General features: G+C 35.4%; 1 protein-coding gene across 1 annotated transcript; it reads right to left on the bottom strand.

The window, feature by feature from the left end:
• Window positions 1-11,863: 11,863 nt before the first annotated feature.
• LOC142223979 (sporozoite-associated mosquito saliva protein 1-like) lies at window positions 11,864-13,035 on the bottom strand. Its single transcript, XM_075293789.1, has 4 exons — window positions 12,654-13,035; window positions 12,294-12,587; window positions 12,110-12,217; window positions 11,864-12,053 (listed from the first exon to the last, which is right to left on the bottom strand). Exons 1-4 carry the CDS (start codon window positions 12,714-12,716, stop codon window positions 12,012-12,014), a joined length of 507 nt encoding a protein of 168 aa, XP_075149904.1. The 5' UTR covers window positions 12,717-13,035; the 3' UTR covers window positions 11,864-12,011.
• Between the last annotated feature and the right edge of the window lie 8,245 nt (window positions 13,036-21,280).

Raw genomic sequence — 21,280 nt, 5'->3', positions numbered from 1 at the left:
ATTGGTAGAATGTCAATTCTACTCTTTATGCAAAATTTCACGAAAATCGGTGGTAAACTTTGGCCTCTGTGGTCATATGAGTCTAAATCGGACGAAAGATATATGGGAGCTATATCTAAACCTGAACCGATTTAGCTGATATTTTGCAAGTTTTTCGAGACTCATAAAATATTCGGATGTACTGAATTTGAAGAACGTCGGTTGATAAACACGCAGCTATATCTAAATCTGAACCGAAAATCAATACCGATTGTCTTTGCCCCAAAAAACGACCCTATGCCAAATTTGAGGACGATCGGACTTAAACTGCGACCTGTACTTTGCGCACAAAATTACATATACAGACAGACGGACAGACGGACGGACAAACAGACAGACAGACGGACATCGCTAAATCGACTCATTTAATTCTTTGCAACACATCGAAATATCGATTTCCGACTATATAAAGTATATATATTCTTGATCAGGGAGAAATTCTAAGACGATATAAGCATGTCCGTCTGTCCGTCTGTCTGTCTGTCTGTTGTAATCACGCTACAGCCTTCAATAATGGCGCTATCGTCCCCAAATTTGGCACAGATTAGTTTTTTGTTTGCAGGCAGATCAAGTTCGAAGATGGGCTATATCGGTCCAGGTTTTGATATAGTCCCCAGATAAACCGACCTCCCGATTTGGGTCTTGGGCCTCTAGAAATCGTAGTTTTATCCAATTTGCCTGAAATTTGAAATCTAGAGATATTTTATGACCATAAAGAGGTGTGCCAAAAATGGTGAGTATCGGTCCATGTTTTGGTATAGCCCCCATATAGACCGATCTCCCGATTTTACTTCTTGGCCTTATAGAAACCTCAGTTTTTATTCAATTTACCTGAAATTGGAAATCTAGAGGTATTGTAGGACCACAAATACGTGTGCCAAAAATTGTGAGTATCGGTCCATATTTTGGTATAGCCCCCATATAGACCGATCTCCAGATTTTACTTCTTGGGCTTATAGAAACCGCAGTTTTTATTCAATTTACCTGAAATTGGAAATCTAGAGCTATTGTAGGACCACAAATACGTGTGCCAAAAATTGTGAGTATCGGTCTATGTTTTGGTATGGTCCCCATATAAAACGACCTCCCGATTTGGGGTCTTGGGCTTATAGAAACCGTAGTTTTTATCCAATTTGTCTGAAATTGGCAATCTAGAGGTATTTTAGGACCAGAAAGAGGTGTGCAGAAAATGGAAAGTATCGGTCTATATTTTGGTATAGCCCCCATATAGACCGATTTCCCGATTTTACTTCTTGGGCTTCTAGAATCCGAAGTTTTTATCCTATTTGCCTGAAATTGGAAATCTAGAGGTATTTTCGGGTCATAAAGAGGTGTGCCGTAAACGGTGAGTATCGGTCCATATTTTAGTATAGCCCCTATAAGAACGATCTCCCGATTTAACTCCTTGGGTTTCTAGAAACCGTAGTTTTTATCTGATTTGCCTGAAATTGTAAATATTCTGGTATTTTAGGCTCACAAAACGTGTATCGGATTAAGTTTTTATCGGTCCATTTGGTAATGCCTCCATATAGACCGACTTTACTTCTTGAGGGTGTAGAAGGCGCACTGATCATGAAAATTGCTTGAAACTCAATATAAAATTTCCAGATTTTACTTCTACAGATATAAGATTTCAACTCAAGACGTTATTTTATAATTTTCTTGCACACTTACAAGAGATGTTAATGATTCCTCTATAACTCAAACAAAAATGGTTCTTATAAATCCAGAATCTGATATAGTCCTCATAGGTGAAATCTTAAAATTTATCTTCGGGAAGTGTCCTCAAGCCCTCCTGAAATTTCAAACGAAACCCTAATATTTGATTCATGGTGGTGGGTATTTAAGATTCGGCCCGGCCGAACTTAGTGCTGTATATACTTGTTGTTTTTTAGTTTTTTATACCCACCACCATAGAATGGTGATGGGGGTATAATAAGTTTGTCATTCCGTTTGTAGCACATCGAAATATCGATTTCCGATTATATAAAGAAACCGTAGTTTTTAGCCGATTTCTCTGAAATTGGAAATTTAGAGGTATTTTAAGACCACAAATAGGTGTGCCCAAAATGATGTGTAACGGTCTATGTTTTGGTATAGCCCCCGTATAGACCGATCTCCCCATTTTACTTCTTGGACATCTAGAAACTGTATTTACTATCCGCTTTGCTGAAATTGATAATCTAGAGGTATTTAAGGACCATAAATTGGTGTGTCGGAAATGGGGTGTATCCGTCGATGTTTTGGTGTAGCCCCCCTATAGACCGATCTCCCGACTTTATTTCTAGGGCTTCTAGAATTTGTAGTTTTTATCCAATTTGCCTGAAATTGGAACTCTGGAGTTATTTTAGAACCATCAAGAGGTGTGCCGAAAATGGTGCTTATCGGTCCATGTTTGGGTATAGCCCCCATATAGACTGATCTCCCGAATATACTTCTTGGGCTTTTAGAATTTGTAGTTTTTACCCAATTTGTCGAAAATAGTGTTTTTATATAGCCTCCCGAATTTATTTATAGGACTTCTAGAATCCGGCTGACCTCAAAAAGGTCAGCTGAATATGGTGTGTGTCGGTATAGCCCCCATATAGACCGATCTCCCGAATTAACTCCTTGGGCTTCTAAAAACCGTAATTTTTATCCGATTTGCTCGAAAATGTAAATATATCTGTATCGCAATTATTTTTACCAGTCATTTTGGTGAGGTATCGATATAGACCGATTTCTCTTCTTGATGGTACGCCCAAAAGAAAAAATATTTTCTTCCTGAATGAAATTGTTGACAAACGAAATTCCCCTTACGTATAAAGTATCTGGTTTAGAGCGTCTGGATGTTTGATAAGCGATTCAACGAGTGTCTCTAAAACTTGTGTCAAAAGGAAACTTTGCTTCTCTAAAATTTCGTTCCTCAGAAAAAAAAAACACTTCTTTCAGTGTATAGCAGGCGCACTGCTCATGAAAATTGCTTGAAACTGAAAGTACAATTTTCAGATTTTACTACTCGTAATCATTTAAATAATCCAAATCTACAGTAAAAATCTACAGATTTAAGATTTCAAATCAAGGCGTTATTTCAGCATTTACACGATATGTTTATGATTTCTCTACAACTGTCGAAATTAACTCAAAATTAACATAAGAACCCCGGATTTAGATCGAAACATTTAAAAAATAGCATAATTTCTCAACCGACCTTATTCAAATTTAGCACGGGGTAATAATTTGCAACACCTTCTAGATTTGAAAAATATACCGCTTTTCTTAAATGCAAACATTGTCTGAAATGTAAATATGAACCGGATCGGTTGAAATTTGTATCTCAATGAGGCTCCGGAAATTATATTTGGAAGTCGGTTTATATGGAGGTTGTATATAAGTATGAATCATCGGTTTATAATTATATATAGCCAATTCGGATGAAATTGGCATTTTCGAGAAGCCCCGGAAATCAAACAGTTTATATGGGGACTGTATATAATTATAGACCGTTATTGACTAATTGTTAGAGGCCATAGGCTAACAATACGTACCAAATTTCAACCGGATCAGAACGAAATATGCTTCTCCAAGAGGCTTCGCAAGTTAGAGGCCAATTGTTAGAGGTCATAGAGTAACACTACGTACCAAATTTCAACCGGATCATAGCGAAATTTGCTCCTCCAAGAGGCTTCACAAGCTAATGCTAGGGATCGGTTTATATGGCGGCTATACCTAAAAGGAAGATAGCGTGATTTCAACAGACGGACGGACAGGAGAATGGAGGGCATACAAATATATTGATTTTCTGTTTGAATTATATATTAGCCTCCATGTAAACTGATCTACTGAAGATAGTTTAGACCCATAAACTAATTAGTCAAATGTGTTTAGTGTTTGGCCATCATAAAAATCTCCCAAGTGTTGTTTGTGAGAGACCGTAATATTCTTTTTATAGGTAGGACTCTTTGTACATTAATTCAACATAAAATGTTGGCTGATAAGTCCCCGGTCTGACACATAGATGGCGTCGCTTTATTATTTTTATATAGTACCAACCTTCAAATGATTCGTGTCAAAATTTGACGTCTGTAAGTCAATTAGTTTGTGACATAGAGTGTCTTTTGTGAATCAACTTTTGTTATTGTGAAAAAATGGAAAAAAAGGAATTTCGTGTTTTGATAAAATACTGTTTTCTGAAGGGAAAAAATACGGTGGAAGCAAAAACTTGGCTTGATAATGAGTTTCCGGACTCTGCCCCAGGGAAATCAACAATAATTGAATGGTATGCAAAATTCAAGCGTGGTGAAATGAGCACGGAGGACGGTGAACGCCCGAACGCGGTGGTTACCGACGAAAACATCCAAAAAAATCCACAAAATGATTTTGAATGACCGTCAAAATGAAGTTGATCGAGATAGCAGAGGCCTTAAAGATATCAAAGGAACGTGTTGGTCATATCATTCGTCAATATTTGGATATGCGGAAGCTTTGTGCAAAATGGGTGCCGCGCGAGCTCACATTTGACCAAAAACAACAACGTGTTGATGATTCTGAGTGGTGTTTGCAGCTGTTAACTCGTAATACACCCGAGTTTTTCCGTCAATATGTGACAATGGATAAAACATTGCTCCATCACTACACTCCTGAGTCCAATCGACAGTCGGCTGAGGGGACAGCGACCGGTGAACCGTCTCCGAAGCGTGGAAAGACTCAAAAGTCCGCTGGCAAAGTAATGGCCTCTGTTTTTTGGGATGCGCATGGAATAATTTTTATCGATTATCTTGAGAAGGGAAAAACCATCAACAGTGACTATTATATGTCGTTATTGGAGTGTTTGAAGGTCGAAATCGCGGCAAAACGGCCCCATATGAAGAAGAAAAAAGTGCTGTCCCACCAAGACAACGCACCGTGCCACAAGTCATTGAGAACGATGGCAAAAATTCATGAATTGGGCTTTGAATTACTTCCCCACCCATCGTATTCTCCAGATCTGGCCCCCAGCGACTTTTTCTTGTTCTCAGACCTCAAAAGGATGCTCGCAGGGAAAAAACTTGGCTGCAATGAAGAGGTGATCACCGAAACTGAGGCCTATTTTGAGGCAAAACAGAAGGAGTACTACCAAAATGGTATCAAAAAATTGAAAGGTCGTTATAATCGTTGTATCGCTCTTGAAGGGAACTATGTTGAATAATAAAAACGAATTTTGACAAAAAAATGTGTTTTTCTTTGTTAGACCGACTATTTGTTTACACAACTTTTCCGATTATCTACCAAACTTAACTAATTGAATTTAATTTCTACAATGACCACAATATATTCATTTTTTTTACTTACGCAAGCCAATGCAATATCCAAGGCTACAGCCAAAATTACCAATGTAAAAATTATTTTTGATAACATTTTTCGTTTTTTGTTAAACACTATTTTTGAATCACTTTCTCGTTTTTCAATTTAAACTTATTTGAATAGAATTTAAAAATTTGAACGTTTATATAGCAACAGCAAAGGGATGAACAAATTTGTATGTTTTTTTTTTAAATATCATTACCGTGAAAAGCTTTCGATGCATTGGATATTTCGAAATTATTTCCAAATTTTCCGCCTATAACTTTGGAAATCTAAGATTAGAAATGCTATACTATGACCCAAGAGAAGGTCAATGGAGAGAATAATTGTTTTGTTTTTTTTTTTTTTAGTTCATATTATTATATCAACATTTTTTCCTGCAGATTGGTCTGAGTAATTTTTGATGATACATACTTGTTTTTGGGGCTGAAGAGTAATTTTGAGCTCGTTGATTGAAGATAATAACAGAAATAACAATCCGTGGAAATATATTATTTGATGTATAAAGCTTTCCAATTTGGTAAGGTTTATCTTATGTATCAATATCTCAATATTTCATTTGAAATAAAACTTTAGTCTGGCCTAAAAATTACTCAATTCCAAAGTCCCATTTCGAGTTGGTTTAGACTTAATTGAGCTGTTCAGAATGGGGAATATCCCCTTCATAAATTCCAAACCATTTTATTCATTCACAGCTATACTCGACCGGAGCCAATGTTATGAAACACTAAATCAAGCATAATGAAAATTGCTGATATTCGGAACGTTTGAAATATCTCCCCAATAATATAGGAATCCTAAAAGAAGGTTGAGTAACCTCTCAAGAAACAAAAAAAACAGCAACAAAATTGTTTGGTGCGATTTCGCAAAATAACGTCGGAATGAAAAAAAGCCTGCAAGATAAAATTGAGTACTACTCTAAGAATATGGCTTTATACCCTAAACAAAAATTAAAGAGCAAAATATACTTTTACTTTTGTTAATTAAACATTATTTTTAATTATTTTATGACAAAATTGTAATCCGTATCACAACTGGTATCTAGCACTGTCACTTATAAGATATAAATTTTGTTTTTTTTATACCCTTCACCACTACTGTGGTACAGGGTATAATAAGTTTGTGCATTTGTATGTAACGCCAAGAAGGAAAAGTCTGGGACCCATCGTTTAGTATACCGATCATCTTAGAATTAAATTCGATTTAGCGATGTCCGTCTGTCTGTCCGTCTGTCTGCCTGTATATTTAATTTTGTGTGCAAAGTACAGCTCGCAGTTTAAGTCCGATCATCCTCAAATTTGGCACAGAGTTTTACATTGGCTCAAAGACGATCGCTATTGATTTTGAAAAAATCGGTTCAGATTTAGATATAGCTGCCATATATATTTATCACCGATCTGGTCATAATTGACGTATTTATTAACTTATTTTTTCAAAACTTTCGGGCAGCAAATATTTTGGGGTTTTCGTAAGATATGCAAAATATCAGCCAAATCGGTTCAGATTTACATATAGCTTCCATATATATCTTTCGTCCGATTTGAAATTATATGGCCTCCAAAGCCAGTGTTTTGACCTGATTTGCTTCAAATTTTGCACAAGGAGTACGTGTAAGAGTATCATTAAGTGTGCTAAATTTGGTTGAAATCGGTTCAGATTTAGATATAGCTCCCATATATATCTTTCGTCCGATTTCGACTAATATGGCCACAAAAGCCAGAGTTTTGCCCTGATTTGCTTCAAGTTTTGCACAAGGAGTACGTGTAAGAGTATCATTCAGTGTGCTAAATTTGGTTGAAATCGGTTCAGATTTAGATATAGCTCCCATATATATCTTTCGTCCAATTTCGACTAATATGGCCTCAAAAGCCAGAGTTTTGCCCTGATTTGCTTCAAATTTTGCACAAGAAGTACGTTTAAGAGTATCATTCAGTGTGCTAAATTTGGTTGAAATCGGTTCAGATTTAGATATAGCTCCCATATATATCTTTCGTCCGATTTGAACTTATATGGCCTCAAAAGCCAGAGTTTTGCCTTCATTTGCTTCACATTTTGCACAAGGAGTACGTTTAATAGTATTGTTAATTGTTCTAAGTTTGGTTGAAATCGGTTCAGATTTAGATATAGCTCCCATATATATCTTTCGTCCAATTTCGACTAATATGGCCTCAAAAGCCAGAGTTTTGCCCTGATTTGCTTCAAATTTTGCACAAGAAGTACGTTTAAGAGTATCATTCAGTGTGCTAAATTTGGTTGAAATCGGTTCAGATTTAGATATAGCTCCCATATATATCTTTCGTCCGATTTGAACTTATATGGCCTCAAAAGCCTGAGTTTTGCCTTCATTTGCTTCACATTTTGCACAAGGAGTACGTTTAATAGTATTGTTAATTGTTCTAAATTTGGTTGAAATCGGTTCAGATTTAGATATAGGTCCCATATATATCTTTCGCCCGATTTACACCCATATGTCCACGGAGGCCAAAATTATTCTCCCATTTACGGTTTTTGCTGAGATAGCAGGATTATTATTATTCTAACTATGCATGTCAAATTTGGTCAAAATCGGTTCATATTTAGATATAGCTCCCATATATATGCACGCCAGAGTAGGGGAAATATGGTAGAATGTTTCATATTTTAGACCCATTTTCAATGGGTGTTTCCTCCAACTGGCACGATAGTTTCCACAGAGAATACATTTAATATGCTATTTAAGTACGTCATCTTGATCTAATATGGCCAAAATACCCACATTTTACACAAAATTCTGTGATGATTTCCACAATTCGTAGTCATATCCTACACACTGTAATGCCAAACTTTCCACAGAATGGTCGAATTTAAAGAAAAAACTCCGACTTGTGGAAATGTCGCCCGAATCGGCCAAATAATATATCACAACCCACAATTGACCATATATCTTGGGGAGATTTAACCAATAGCCATGTAAAATCGACACTGCTGAGTAGCAAAAATTGTAAATATTACTCAAATTGTCCTATATCTCGAATACATATGTATCGACCTATACATCATAAATGCCCTTTTGTACAATTGCATCAAAATTGCTCTAGCTTTATATTTCCCATATTTTTATACCCTCCACCATAGGATGGGGGTATATTAACTTTGTCATTCCGTTTGTAACACATCGAAATATTGCTCTAAGACCCCATAAAGAATATATATTCTGGGTCGTGGTGCAATTCTGAGTCGATTTGAGCATGTCCGTCCGTCCGTCCGTCTATTGAAATCACGCTAACTTCCGTACGAAACAAGCTATCGACTTGAAATTTGGCACAAGTAGTTGTTATTGATGTAGGTCGGACGGTATTGCAAATGGGCCATATCGGTCCACTTTATATAGCCCCCATATAAACGGACCCCCAAATTTAGGTTGCGATTGCTCTAAGAGAAACAACTTTCATCCGATTCGGCTGAAATTTGGTACATGGTGTTAGTATATGCTCTCTAACAACCACGCAAAAATTAGTCCATATCGGTCCACTTTTACGTATAACCCCCATATAAACTGACTCCCAAATTTAGCTTGCGATCGCTCTAAGATAAGCAAATTTAATCCGATCCGGCTGAAATTTGGTACATGGTGTTAGTATATGGTCTCTAGCAACCATGCAAAAGTTGGTCCACATCGGTCAATAATTATATATAGCCCCCATATAAACCGATCCCCCGATTTGGCTTGCGGAGCCTCTAAGAGAAGCAAATTTCATCCGATCCGGCTAAAATTTAGTACATGATGTTGGCATATGGTCTCTCACAACCATGCAAAAATAGGTCCATATCGGTCCATAATTACATATAAATACAGATTTGGCTTGCGGAGTCTCTAAGAGAAGCAAATTTCATCCAATCCGGTTGTAATTTGGAACATGGTGTTAGTATGTTATATGATCTTTAACAACCGTGGCAGAATAGGTCCATATCGGTCCATAATTATATATAGTCCCCATATAAAACTTTCTCCAGATTTGGATCCAATCTGGAATCCAATCCGGTTGTAATTTGAAACATGGTGTTAGTATATGATCTTTAACAAACGTGCCAGAATTGGTCCATATCGGTCCATAATTATATATAGCCCCCTTATAAACCGTTCTCCAGATTTGACCTCTGGAGCCTCTTGGAGGAGCAAAATTCATCCGATCCGGTTCAAATTTGGAACGTGGTGTTAGTATATGGCGGCTAACAACCATACCAAAATTGGTCCATATCGGTCTATAGTTATATATAGCCGATCTTCAATCACACAAAAATTGGTCCATATCGGTTCATAATCATGATTGCCACTCGAGCCAAAAATAATCTATCAAAATGTTATTTCTATAAAATTTTATTCGGTTCATAATCATGGTTGCCACTCGAGCCAAATATAATCTATCAAAATTTTAGTTCTATAGAAAATGTTGTCAAAATTTTATTTCTATAGAAAATTTTGTCAAAATTTTATTTCTATAGAAAATTTTGTCAAAATTTTTATACCATTAGAAAATGTTGTCCAAATTTTATTTCTATAGAAAGTTTTGTCAAAATTTTATTTCTATAGACAATTTTGTTAAAATCTTTTTTCTGTAGAAAATGTTTGTCAAAATTTTATTTCTATAGAAAATGTTGTCAAAATTTTGTTTCTATAGAAAATTTTGTCAAAATTTTATTTCTATAGAAAATTTTGTTAAAATTTTATTTCTATAGAAAATTTTGTTAAAATTTTATTTCTGTAGAAAATTTTTTCAAACTGAATTATATACGTATTTGATCGATCTTTTATGATTTAATACATACCACGTATGGGCCTAGATACCTTGCCATCGGCAAGCGTTACCGCAACTTAAGTAATTCGATTGTGGATGGCAGTGTTTGGAAGAAGTTTCTACGGAATCCATGGTGGAGGCTACATAAGCTTCGGCCTGGCCGAACTTAAGGTCGTATATACTTGTTTGTTCTGCATTTTTATATATGGTAAAATTTATTTTTATTTGCTGTTACATGATATCTGCGTTGGAACATTTGATGGGCACGAAGTAAATATGGAATGATTACTTTTGTTGAAATTTAACCAAAATAGAGTGTGTAAAAATATGTGATGTTTGCTTGCACGACATTATGAATACAAATAAACAATGATTTAGTTTATAAATGAATTAAAACAAATAAATAAAGTTAATTTTGTGTTTTCTTTTCTCAAGTGGCGTCCTTTTTTTCGATGACAAAAAAAGTTTTTTTCATATAAATCAAAACATTTTAGGCTGTGACCATGTTCTTTTAACTGCACCCTCACAAAAAATCGCTTCTGTAACATATACTCCCAAACATATTTTGCTTCAAGCATATACATTTTTGGGTATTGCCCAAACATTTATATGTTTGATCTCTTCCAATATATAATATGTTTGAAAGCATATTGGTCTAAACAATATATGTTTGGGTAGTCTAAGTTCCAAACATTTTGTATTTTTGCATCCAAATTCAATAATGTTGTCTTCCAAAAAACAATATGTTATTATGTGAACATATAATATGTTTGGAAGCATTTTGCACCCCAAAATATTATATGCTTAAAAAAAATTCTCCCAAACAATATTGTGCTCAAAATTTTATTTATTTATTTATATATTTACAATCATAATGAATTATGAAAATAAACAGGTAATATAGGTGCTAACAACATAGGTTTTCGACCTGAATGCTCAAAATTTTGTTTCTGCCCAATTGTATATTCCCCCACATCTTTCTCACTTCCACGAGATTTTTTAGTTCTTAGCACCTTTTTCTGTAATACAAACATTGTAGAAGAAATTATTCAATTGTATGATTTTTTTATTTATTTTAATTTTACCTTTTGCCGGACGGGGATTCGAACAGCGGACCACACAGTTTGTAAGGATCAAAGAAGTAGCTGATCAATTGCCCAAGGAAAAATAAAATGTTAATTTTGTAATAACAAGCAACAACCACCAACTTAATTCAATATGGCTCCCTGTTAAATAGCGCTCCTAGCTACTAAACACATATATGTTTATAGGCTATTTCTAAATTAATATATGTTTGCATCCAAGCATATTATATTTACAAACATTTTATGTCCCAAACATAATATGTTCTAACATATTAACATATATGTCCCAAACATGTTATGCTAGTTTATGAACATTATATGCTTGCACTCAAAAATATTGTGTTTAAACATTTGTGTTCCAAACATATAATGTTTATAGCCAAACATATGAAAAACAGTCTTTTTCATCCGTGTGGAAGAAAAACATTTTTGACGAATACCATAACATTTTAGATCGTGACCATTGTCTTTTAATGGAAACATAATTCTTTTTACCAATATAATAACATTTTAGATGAGGACAATTTTATTTTTCTTAGAACCATGTTCACTGAGCCAACATGTTGAAAATGTTACATGGTCGCCGCAAAAATAGCTCCTATCATATTATTTTGCTCTTCTAATATGATTGTGACAATCATGTTTCTTCTGTGCGTGTAATATTTCATTTGATTTATTAATTTTTATTTTTTAAAAAGTTTACTAATTTTTCAAATAGTTGAAAACGATATATAATATATATAATTTTATAGTTTCACTTAAAATCATATTCCATTGTCACGACGCCATTTCACTTGGTTAGTTCCATTTCGATATGAATGCAAGATTTACCCTGGAAAAATCGATGTAGTTACAGAAACTTACAACCATAACCTGGATAATACTTACAGTATCATGTTCAATACTAGAATCAACTACAATTAAACCACGAGCAAGACTTAACATGGATTTATATTTGGATAAATCGATTTTGTTGTCATTCCCACAAATATTATCCTGAAATTAAACAACAAAACAAAATTTATAGGTGTTTTCGTCCTGTTTCATAGTTTTCCCAATCAGCGTATCTTACCTCTTTAACAGGACAGGAAGCAGGAGCTCCAAACATTTTTATATATTGATAAGCTTCGTCGGGTATACTATCAGCCATACTACACAAATCCATTTGACCTTCAGCAAGAGGTATTCCATCTTTTACTACCTTATAGGTGGAAACGGCTGTAGTAAAAGCCTTGCTGTGTATACATCCTTTGGGTACAATTTCACAATTTTTATTTAATTTAACGGAAAAATCTTCATCTATTGTTATGACAGCATCCGATCCAGCACAGTTTTCCACTTTTAATAATTTTGCTTTGTAGCCATTCTAAGAAATACAAAAATTAATAAATAAATGCAAATAACACCAAACTGGGGAATTCTATCAACTTACACAAGCCAAACTCAATTGGATAACACCTATCAATAAAATAGTACGAAAAAGAATTTGGGTCATGTTTTTGGGTCTTGTTAAGTTTCCCCGGATTTTGATTTCGAAATAAAGTCTGAGCTAGTCAGTAAAGCCCAATAAGTAACTTCTTCTTTTATATATTGCTGAGTTTTAGAACAACTGTGTTCGAATGACTTAAATGGTTTCAACAACCCCGTAATTTGCAAGAACAACTGTGTTATTCGCGAACCATTTATTAAAATCTTTTGTTTGATGAACACAATGCAATCACTATGCACTTTTTTTAGTATTTTTGACAATTTTCTAGTAACTGCAAATTATATTTCACAATTAATTTCTGAGTGACTACACGGGTGTAAATGATGTCTGCTACTATTCACTTTGCATGCATTAAATCTTTCATCTTTACTTTTAAATGAAACGCCTATATTTTGGTATGATAGAATCTAATAAATATTCATTAAATTGATTAAATTCTATAATTAAATGTTGACTATAATTTTCTAAAAAACAGATTTTTTCGAAACTTTTGGCTAAATTGTTTTTATTGACAAAAGCACATTGGTTTAATTACCCAGCAAAAAAAAGAGCTTCCAAAAAAGTAGTTTGGATCCCCAATCTGTGATCCGGAAGTAGTACAAACTTGGATCATCTCCAATGAATTTTACATGGGCTTGTCATAGGATGGAAGTACTCCCTTTTTGGATCCTTTGCATTGCTTTAGAAGTTGTGCCCTGGAAGTTAATTTGAATGAAGAAATTTAAAAAGCGAAAAAAAAATTTTTTTTCAACCAATTTCACTTTTTTTTTCATCCATATGATTTATTACACTATTATTTTCCTATTATCTAATTTTTACAATTTGAAAAACTTTTTTGCTCCGACCAGGGATTGAACCTGGCTTTACTGGCACCATAACAGAACGCCTTAGCACACTCAGCCATTTTATTTTGTAAAATTTAATTGTCCAAAATTTGCACTTAAAATAGCCTGATTGCGTTCTTTCTAATACTTGTCCACAAGGACTGCACCGGAAGTAGAAAAAAATCATTGGAGGATCCCAAGATGCGCTTTAGAAGAAATGTTTGTGTACATGTCCAAAAGGACTGCATCGGAAGTGGAAAAAAATCATTGGGGGATCCCGCGTTGCTCTTTAGAAGAAATGTTTGTGGACTTGTCCAAAAGGACTGCATCGGAAGTTGGAAAAACTCGATGGGGGATTCGGGATGGGCTTTAAAAGAAATGTTTGTGGAACAACTTCCAATTTTTTTGCTGGGTAGCTTTATAAACTAAATGGAACATTATCGAAGATTTGACTGAAATTATGACATCACCCAGCGTTGCCAAAAAAATTGTGAAAATGGATCCGGAAATTGGAACAGAAGCATGGGCTTGTCATAGGACGGATGTCCACTATTTTAACAGCCGTTGCACTGAATTTGCATCACTTCTTAAGGTGTGATCCGAATTCTTTGGATGTAAATTAACAAAAAATGTATAATATTTAATAAATTTGTTTTCTTATTTAATCACAAAATGAATTGATCCAATTATTTTTTTAATTGGTAGTATCAATTAAAACATTAATTGAAAGTCAAATAAAAAATTAATTGATCCAATTAAAAAATTAATTGATACTATTAGTTTTTGTGATTGATTTTTTTTATACCCTCCACCTTACGATGGGGCTATATTAACTTTGTCATTCCGTTTGTAACACATCGAAATATTGCTCTAAGACCCCATAAAATATATATATTCTGGGTCGTGTTGAAATTCTGAGTCGATCTGAGGATGTCCGTCCGCCTGTTGAAATCACGCTAACTTCCGAGCGAAACAAGCTATCGACTTAAAATTTGGCACAAGTAGTTGTTATTGATGTAGGTCAAATGTTATTGCAAATGGACCATATCGGTCCACTTTTACGTATAGCCCCCATATAAACGGACCCCCAAATTTGGCTTGCGATTGCTCTAAGAGAAGCAAATTTCATCCGATCCGGCTGAAATTTGGTACATGGTGTTAGTATATGGTCTCTAACAACCATGCAGAAATTGGTCCATATCGGTCCATAATTATTTATAGCCCCCATATAGACCAATCCCCCGATTTGGCTTGCGGAGCCTCTAAAAGAAGAAAATTTCATCCGGTCCGGCTGAAATTTGGTACATGGTATAAGAATATGGTCCCTAATGACCATGCAGAAATTGGTCGATATCGGTCCATAATTACATATAGCCCCCATATAAACCAATCCCCCGATTTGGCTTGCGGAGCCTCTAAGAGAACCAAATTTCATCCGATCCGGCTGAAATTTGGTACATGGGTGAGTATATGGTCTCTAACAACCATGCAAAAATTGGTCCACATCGGTCCATAATTATATATAGCCCCCATATAAACCGATCCCCCGATTTGGTTTGCGGAGCCTCTAAGAGAAGCAAATTTTATCCGATCCAGCTTAAATTTGATACATGGTGTTGGTATATGTTCTCTAATGACCATGCAAAAATTGGTCCTCATCGGCCCATAATTATATATAGCCCCCATATAAACCGATCCCCAGATTTGAACTCCGGAGCCTCTTAGAGGAGCAAATGTCATCCGATCCGATTGAAATTTGGTACGAGGTGTTACTATATTGTCTCTAACAACCATGCCAAAATTGGTCTATATCGGTCCATAATTATATATAGCCACCATATAAGCCGATCCCCAGATTTGATCTCCGGAGCCTCTTAGAGGAGCAAATGTCATCCGATCCGATTGAAATTTGGTACGAGGTGTTACTATATTGTCTCTAACAACCATGCCAAAATTGGTCCATATCGGTCCATAATTATATATAGCCCCCATATAAGCCAATCCCCAGATTTGACCTCCGGAGCCTCTTAGAGGAGCAAAATTCATCCGATCCGGTTGAAATTTTGTACGTGGTGTTAATATATGGTATCTAACAACCATGCAAGAATTGGTCCATATCGGTCCATAATTATATATAGCCCCCATATAAACCGTTCCCCAGATTTGATCTCCGGAGCCTCGTGGAGGAGCAAAATTCATCCGATCCGGTTGAAATTTGCAACGTGGTGTTAGTATAAGGCCGCTAATAACCATGCCAAAATTGGTCCGTATCGGTCTATAGTTATATAGAGCCGATCCCCAATCACACAAAAATTGGTCCATATCGGTTCATAATCATGGTTGCCACTCGAGCCAAAAATAATCTACCAAAATTTTATTTTTATAGAAAACATTGTCAAAATGTTATTTTTATAGAAAATTTTGTCAAAATTTTATTTCTATAGAAAATTTTGTCAAAATTTTATTTCTATAGAAAATTTTTTCCAAATTTTATTTCTATAGAAAATTTTTTCCAATTTTTTTTCTATAGAAAATTTTGTCAAAATTTTAGTTGTATAGAAAAAATTTTCCAAATTTTATTTCTATAGAAAATTTTGTCAAAATTTTATTTCTATAGAAATTTTTTTCCAAATTTTACTTTTATAGAAAATTTTGTCAAAATTTTATTTCTATAGAAACTTTAAACTTAATTATATACGTATTTAATCGGCCTTTTTAGTTTAATATATACCACGTATGGACTATGTGGTATATATTACGGTTTTAGGAAGTTTTAAGATACCTTGCCATCGGCAAGTGTTACCGCAACCCAAGTAATTCGATTGTGGATGACAGTCTTCAGTATATATACTTGTTTCAATTAAAAAAATTGTTGAATCAATTAAATTTTTAATTGAGTATGTTTTAAAACTTTAAATTTTAATTGGAACAAGTATATACGGCCGTAAGTTCGGCCAGGCCGAATCTTATGTACCTTCCACCATGGATTGCGTAGGAACTTCTACTAAAGGCTGTCATCCACAATCGAATTACTTGGGTTGCGATAACACTTGCCGATGGCAAGGTATCGTAAAACTTTTTAACACTGTCTTCTAAATTGTAAGTTAGTCCATAAGGTGTATATATTAAACAAAAAAAATGCCGATTAAATACGTATATAATTCAGTTTGACAAAATTTTCTATAGAAATAAAATTTTGACAAAATTTTCTATAGAAATAAAAACTTGACAAAATTTTCTATAGAAATACAATGTTGACAAAATTTTCTATGGAAGTAAAATGTTGACAAAATTTTCTATAGCAATAAAATTTTGACAAAATTTTCTATAGAAATAAAATGTTGACAAAATTTTTTATAGAAATAAAATGTTGACAAAATGTTCTATAGAAATAAAATGTTGACAAAATTGTCTATAGAACTAAAATGTTGACAAAATTTTCTACAGAAATAAATTTTTTACAAAATTTTCTATAGAAATAAAATTTTGACAAAATTTTCTATGGAAATAAACTTTTTACAAACCTTTCTATAGAAATGAAATTTTGACAAAACTTTCTATAGTAATAAAATTTTACAATTTTTACATGGCTGTTAGAGGCCATATACTAACGAAATGTACCAAATTTCAACCGCATCGGATGACTTTTGCTCCTCCAAGAGGCTCCGGAGGTCAAATCTGGGGATCGGTTTATATGGGAGCTATATATAATTATGGACCGATATGGACCAATTTTTGCATGCTTGTTAGAGACCATATACTAACACCACGTACTAAATTTCAATTGGATCGGATGAATTTTGCTCATCCAAGAGGCTCCAGAGTTCAAATCTGGGGATCGGTTTATATGGGAGCTATATATAATTATGGACCGATATGGACCAATTTTTGCATGCTTGTTAGAGACCGTATACTAACATCAGGTACCCAATTTCAAACGGATCGGATGAATTTTGCCCCTCCAAGAGGCTCCGGAGGTCAAATCTGGGGATCGGTTTATATGAGAGCTATATATAATTATGGACCGATATGGACCAGTTTTTGCATGGTTGTTAGAGACCATATACTAATACCACGTACCAAATTTCAATCGGGTAGGATGAAGTTTGCTCCTCCAAGAGGCTCCGGAGGTCAAATCTGGGGATCGGTTTATATGGGAGCTATATATATTTATGGACCGATATGGACCAATTTTTGCATGGTTGTTAGAGACCGTATACTAACATCAGGTACCAAATTTCAACCTGATCGGATGAATTTTGCCCCTCCAAGAGGCTCCGGAGGTCAAATCTGGGGATCGGTTTATATGGGGGCTATATATAATTATGGACCGATATGGACCAATTTTTGCATAGTTGTTAGAGACCGTATACTTAGACCACGTACCAAATTTCAACCGGATCGGATGAAATTTGCTGCTCCGGAAGGCTCCGCAAGCCAAATTTGGGGATCGGTTTATATGGGGGCTATACGTAAACGTGGGCCGATATGGCCCATTTTCAATACCATCCGACCTACATCAATAATAACTACTTGTGCCAAGTTTCAAGTCGATAGCTAGTTTCGTTCGGAAGTTAGCGTGATTTCCACAGACGGACGGACAGCCGGACAGACGGACAGACGGACGGACGGACGGACATGCTTAGATCGACTCAGAATTTCACCACGACCCAGAATATATATACTTTATGGGGTCTTAGAGCAATATTTCGATGTGTTACAAACGGAATGACAAAGTTAATATACCCCCATCCTATGGTGGAGGGTATAAAAATTTACGTGAAATTTTTAAAATAAAGAACATCTTTGGGAGGATATATTTGGAAGTGCTTTTAAAGTTGTGCCTTTAAAAGAATTTCCAAAATTGTTTGCAGGGTAATTATTGACCGATATGGATCAATTTGTTCATGGTTATTGACAGCATATACTGATGTATGTGATATACCAAGTTTCAACGGGATTATATGAAATGTGGCCCTCCAAGGAGTTCCGGATATCAAATCTGGGGATAGGTTTATATGCGGTCTGTATATAATGATGTACCGATATGCAAACAAACCAGTGTATGGTTGTTATAGGATATATACAAACATCATGTACCAAATTTTAGCCGAATTTGCGCCTTCCCCATACTCAAGCAGATGCTATTCCATCGATGTTTAGGCATGGCCGGGATAATTCTATGAATTTTTTATACCCTCCACCATAAGATGCGGGGTATATTAACTTTGTTATTCCGTTTGTAACACATCGAAATATTGCTCTAAGACCCTATAAAGTATATATTCTGGGTCGTGGTGAAATTCTAAGTCGATCTAGATATGTCCGTCCGTCGGTGGAAATCACGCTAACTTCCGAACGAAATGAGCTATCGACCTGAAACCTGGCACAAGTAGTTGTTATTGATGTAGGTCAGATGGTATTGCAAATGGGCCATATCGCACCACTTTTACGTATAGCCCCCATATAAACCGTCCCCTAGATTTGACTTGCGGAGCCTCTTACAGAAACAAATTTCATCCGATCCGGTTGAAATTTGGTACGAGATGTAAGTAGATGGTCTCTTACCCACGCAAAAATTGGTTTATATCGGTCCATAATTATATATAGTCCCCATATAAACCGATCGCCAGATTTGACGTCTGGAGCCGAATCATCCGTATCGGTTGAAATTTGGTATATTGTTAAACATTATATAGATATCTACACTGATGGCTCCAAAGGCTATTATGATGGCGAATGTCCAATGAAAGAAGGATTGCAACGACACCGAGAAAATATAGCCCCATTTAAACTTGAACCGAACATTAGATATGCTAGGGTTCTCAAAACGTCAAATATCACTCCTGATATCTTCTATAACGGGTCGCTGCCTGATAGGCGAATACTATTGGCGCGAAGTATAATGAATACTGCATGAGCTGTAATGATGTGGAGGAAAAGGAATCAATTAAACACCTGTTGTGTGATTGTCCTATATTTATACCCTGCGCCACACTGTGGAACAGGGTATTATAAGTTAGTGCATATGTTTGTAACACCTAGAAGGAGACGAGATAGACACATGGTGTCTTTGGCAATAATGCTCAGGGTGGGTCCCTGATTCGATATAACCATGTCCGTCTGTCCGTCCGTCCGTCCGTCTGTCTGTGAACACATTTTTGTGATCAAAGTCTAGGTCGCAATTTAAGTTCAATCGCTTTCAAATTTGGCACATGTTTGGGTCAGAATAGAATCCTATTGATTTTGAAAGAAATCGGTTCAGATTTAGATATAGCTCTCATATATATCTTTCGCCCGATATGCACTAATATGGACCCAGCAGCCAGAGTTTTATACCGATTTGCTTGAAATTTTGTACAAGCATAACACTTAGTCGTATAGTCAAGTGTGCAAAATTTGATTGAAAACGGTTCAGATTTAGATATAGCTCCCATATATATATTTCGCCCGATATGGACTTAGATGGCCCCAGAAGCCAGATTTTTGGCCGAATTTGGTTGAAATTTTGCACTAGGAGTACAATTAGTAGTATAGTCAAGTGTGCAAAATTTGATTGAAATCGGTTCAGATTTAGATATAGCTCCCATATATATCTTTCGCCCGATATGGACTAATATGGTCCTAAAAGCCAGAGTTGTGGCCCAATTTGGTTGAAATTTTGCACAGGGAGTAGATTTAGCATTGTAGCTATGCGTGCGATATGCACTTATATGGACCCAGAAGCCAGAGTTTTATAGCGATTAGCTTGAATTTTGCACAAGGAGTACAATTGATAGTATAGTCATGTGTGCCAGATTTGATTGAAATCGGTTCAGATTTAGATATAGCTTCCATATATATTTTTCGCCCGATATGGACTTATATGGCCCCAGAAGCCAGAGTTTTGGCCCAATTTAGTTGAAATTTTGCACTAGGAGTACAATTAGTAATATTGTCATGTGTGCCAAATTTGATTGAAATCGGTTCAGATTTAGATATAGCTCCCATATATATGTATTTCTGATTTCGACAGAAATGGTCAAAATACCAACATTTTCCTTGTTAAATCGCCAGTGTTTAGTCGAAAAGTTGTAAAAATGACTCTAATTTTCCTAAACTTCTAATACATATATATCGGGTGAAAAATCATAAATAAACTTTTGCGAAGTTTCCTTAAAATTGCTTCAGATTTAAATGTTTCCCATATTTTTATACCCTGCTCCACACTGTGGAACAGGGTATTATAAGTTAGTGCATATGTTTGCAACACCCAGAAGGAGACGAGATAGACACATGGTGTCTTTGGCAAAAATGCTCAGGGTGGGCTCCTGAGTCGATATAGCGATGTCCGTCTGTCCGTCTGTCCGTCTGTCCGTGAACACATTTTTGTAATCAAAGTCTAGGTCGCAGTTTTAGTCCAATCGACTTCAAATTTGGCACAAGTATGTGCTTTGGCTCAGAATAGATCCCTATTGATTTTGGAAGAAATCGGTTCAGATTTAGATATAGCTCCCATATATATATTTCGCCCGATATGGACTTCTATGGCCCCAGAAGCCAGAGTTTTACCCTAATTTGCTTAAAATTTTGTACAAGAATAACAATTAGTATTATAGCCAAGTATGCCAAATTTTATCGAAATCGGTTCAGATTTAGATATAGCTCCCATATATATCTTTCGCCCGATATGGACTAATACGGTCCCAGAAGCCAGAGTTTTACCCCAATTTGGTTGAAATTTTGCACAGGGAGTAGAATTAGCAT

The sequence above is a fragment of the Haematobia irritans genome, chromosome 2 (assembly GCF_050003625.1).
Source record: "Haematobia irritans isolate KBUSLIRL chromosome 2, ASM5000362v1, whole genome shotgun sequence".
In the NCBI taxonomy this organism is placed as follows: domain Eukaryota; kingdom Metazoa; phylum Arthropoda; class Insecta; order Diptera; family Muscidae; genus Haematobia; species Haematobia irritans.
Note: the sequence above shows the minus strand (reverse complement) of the source record. Positions and strands in the feature narration are given on the sequence as shown.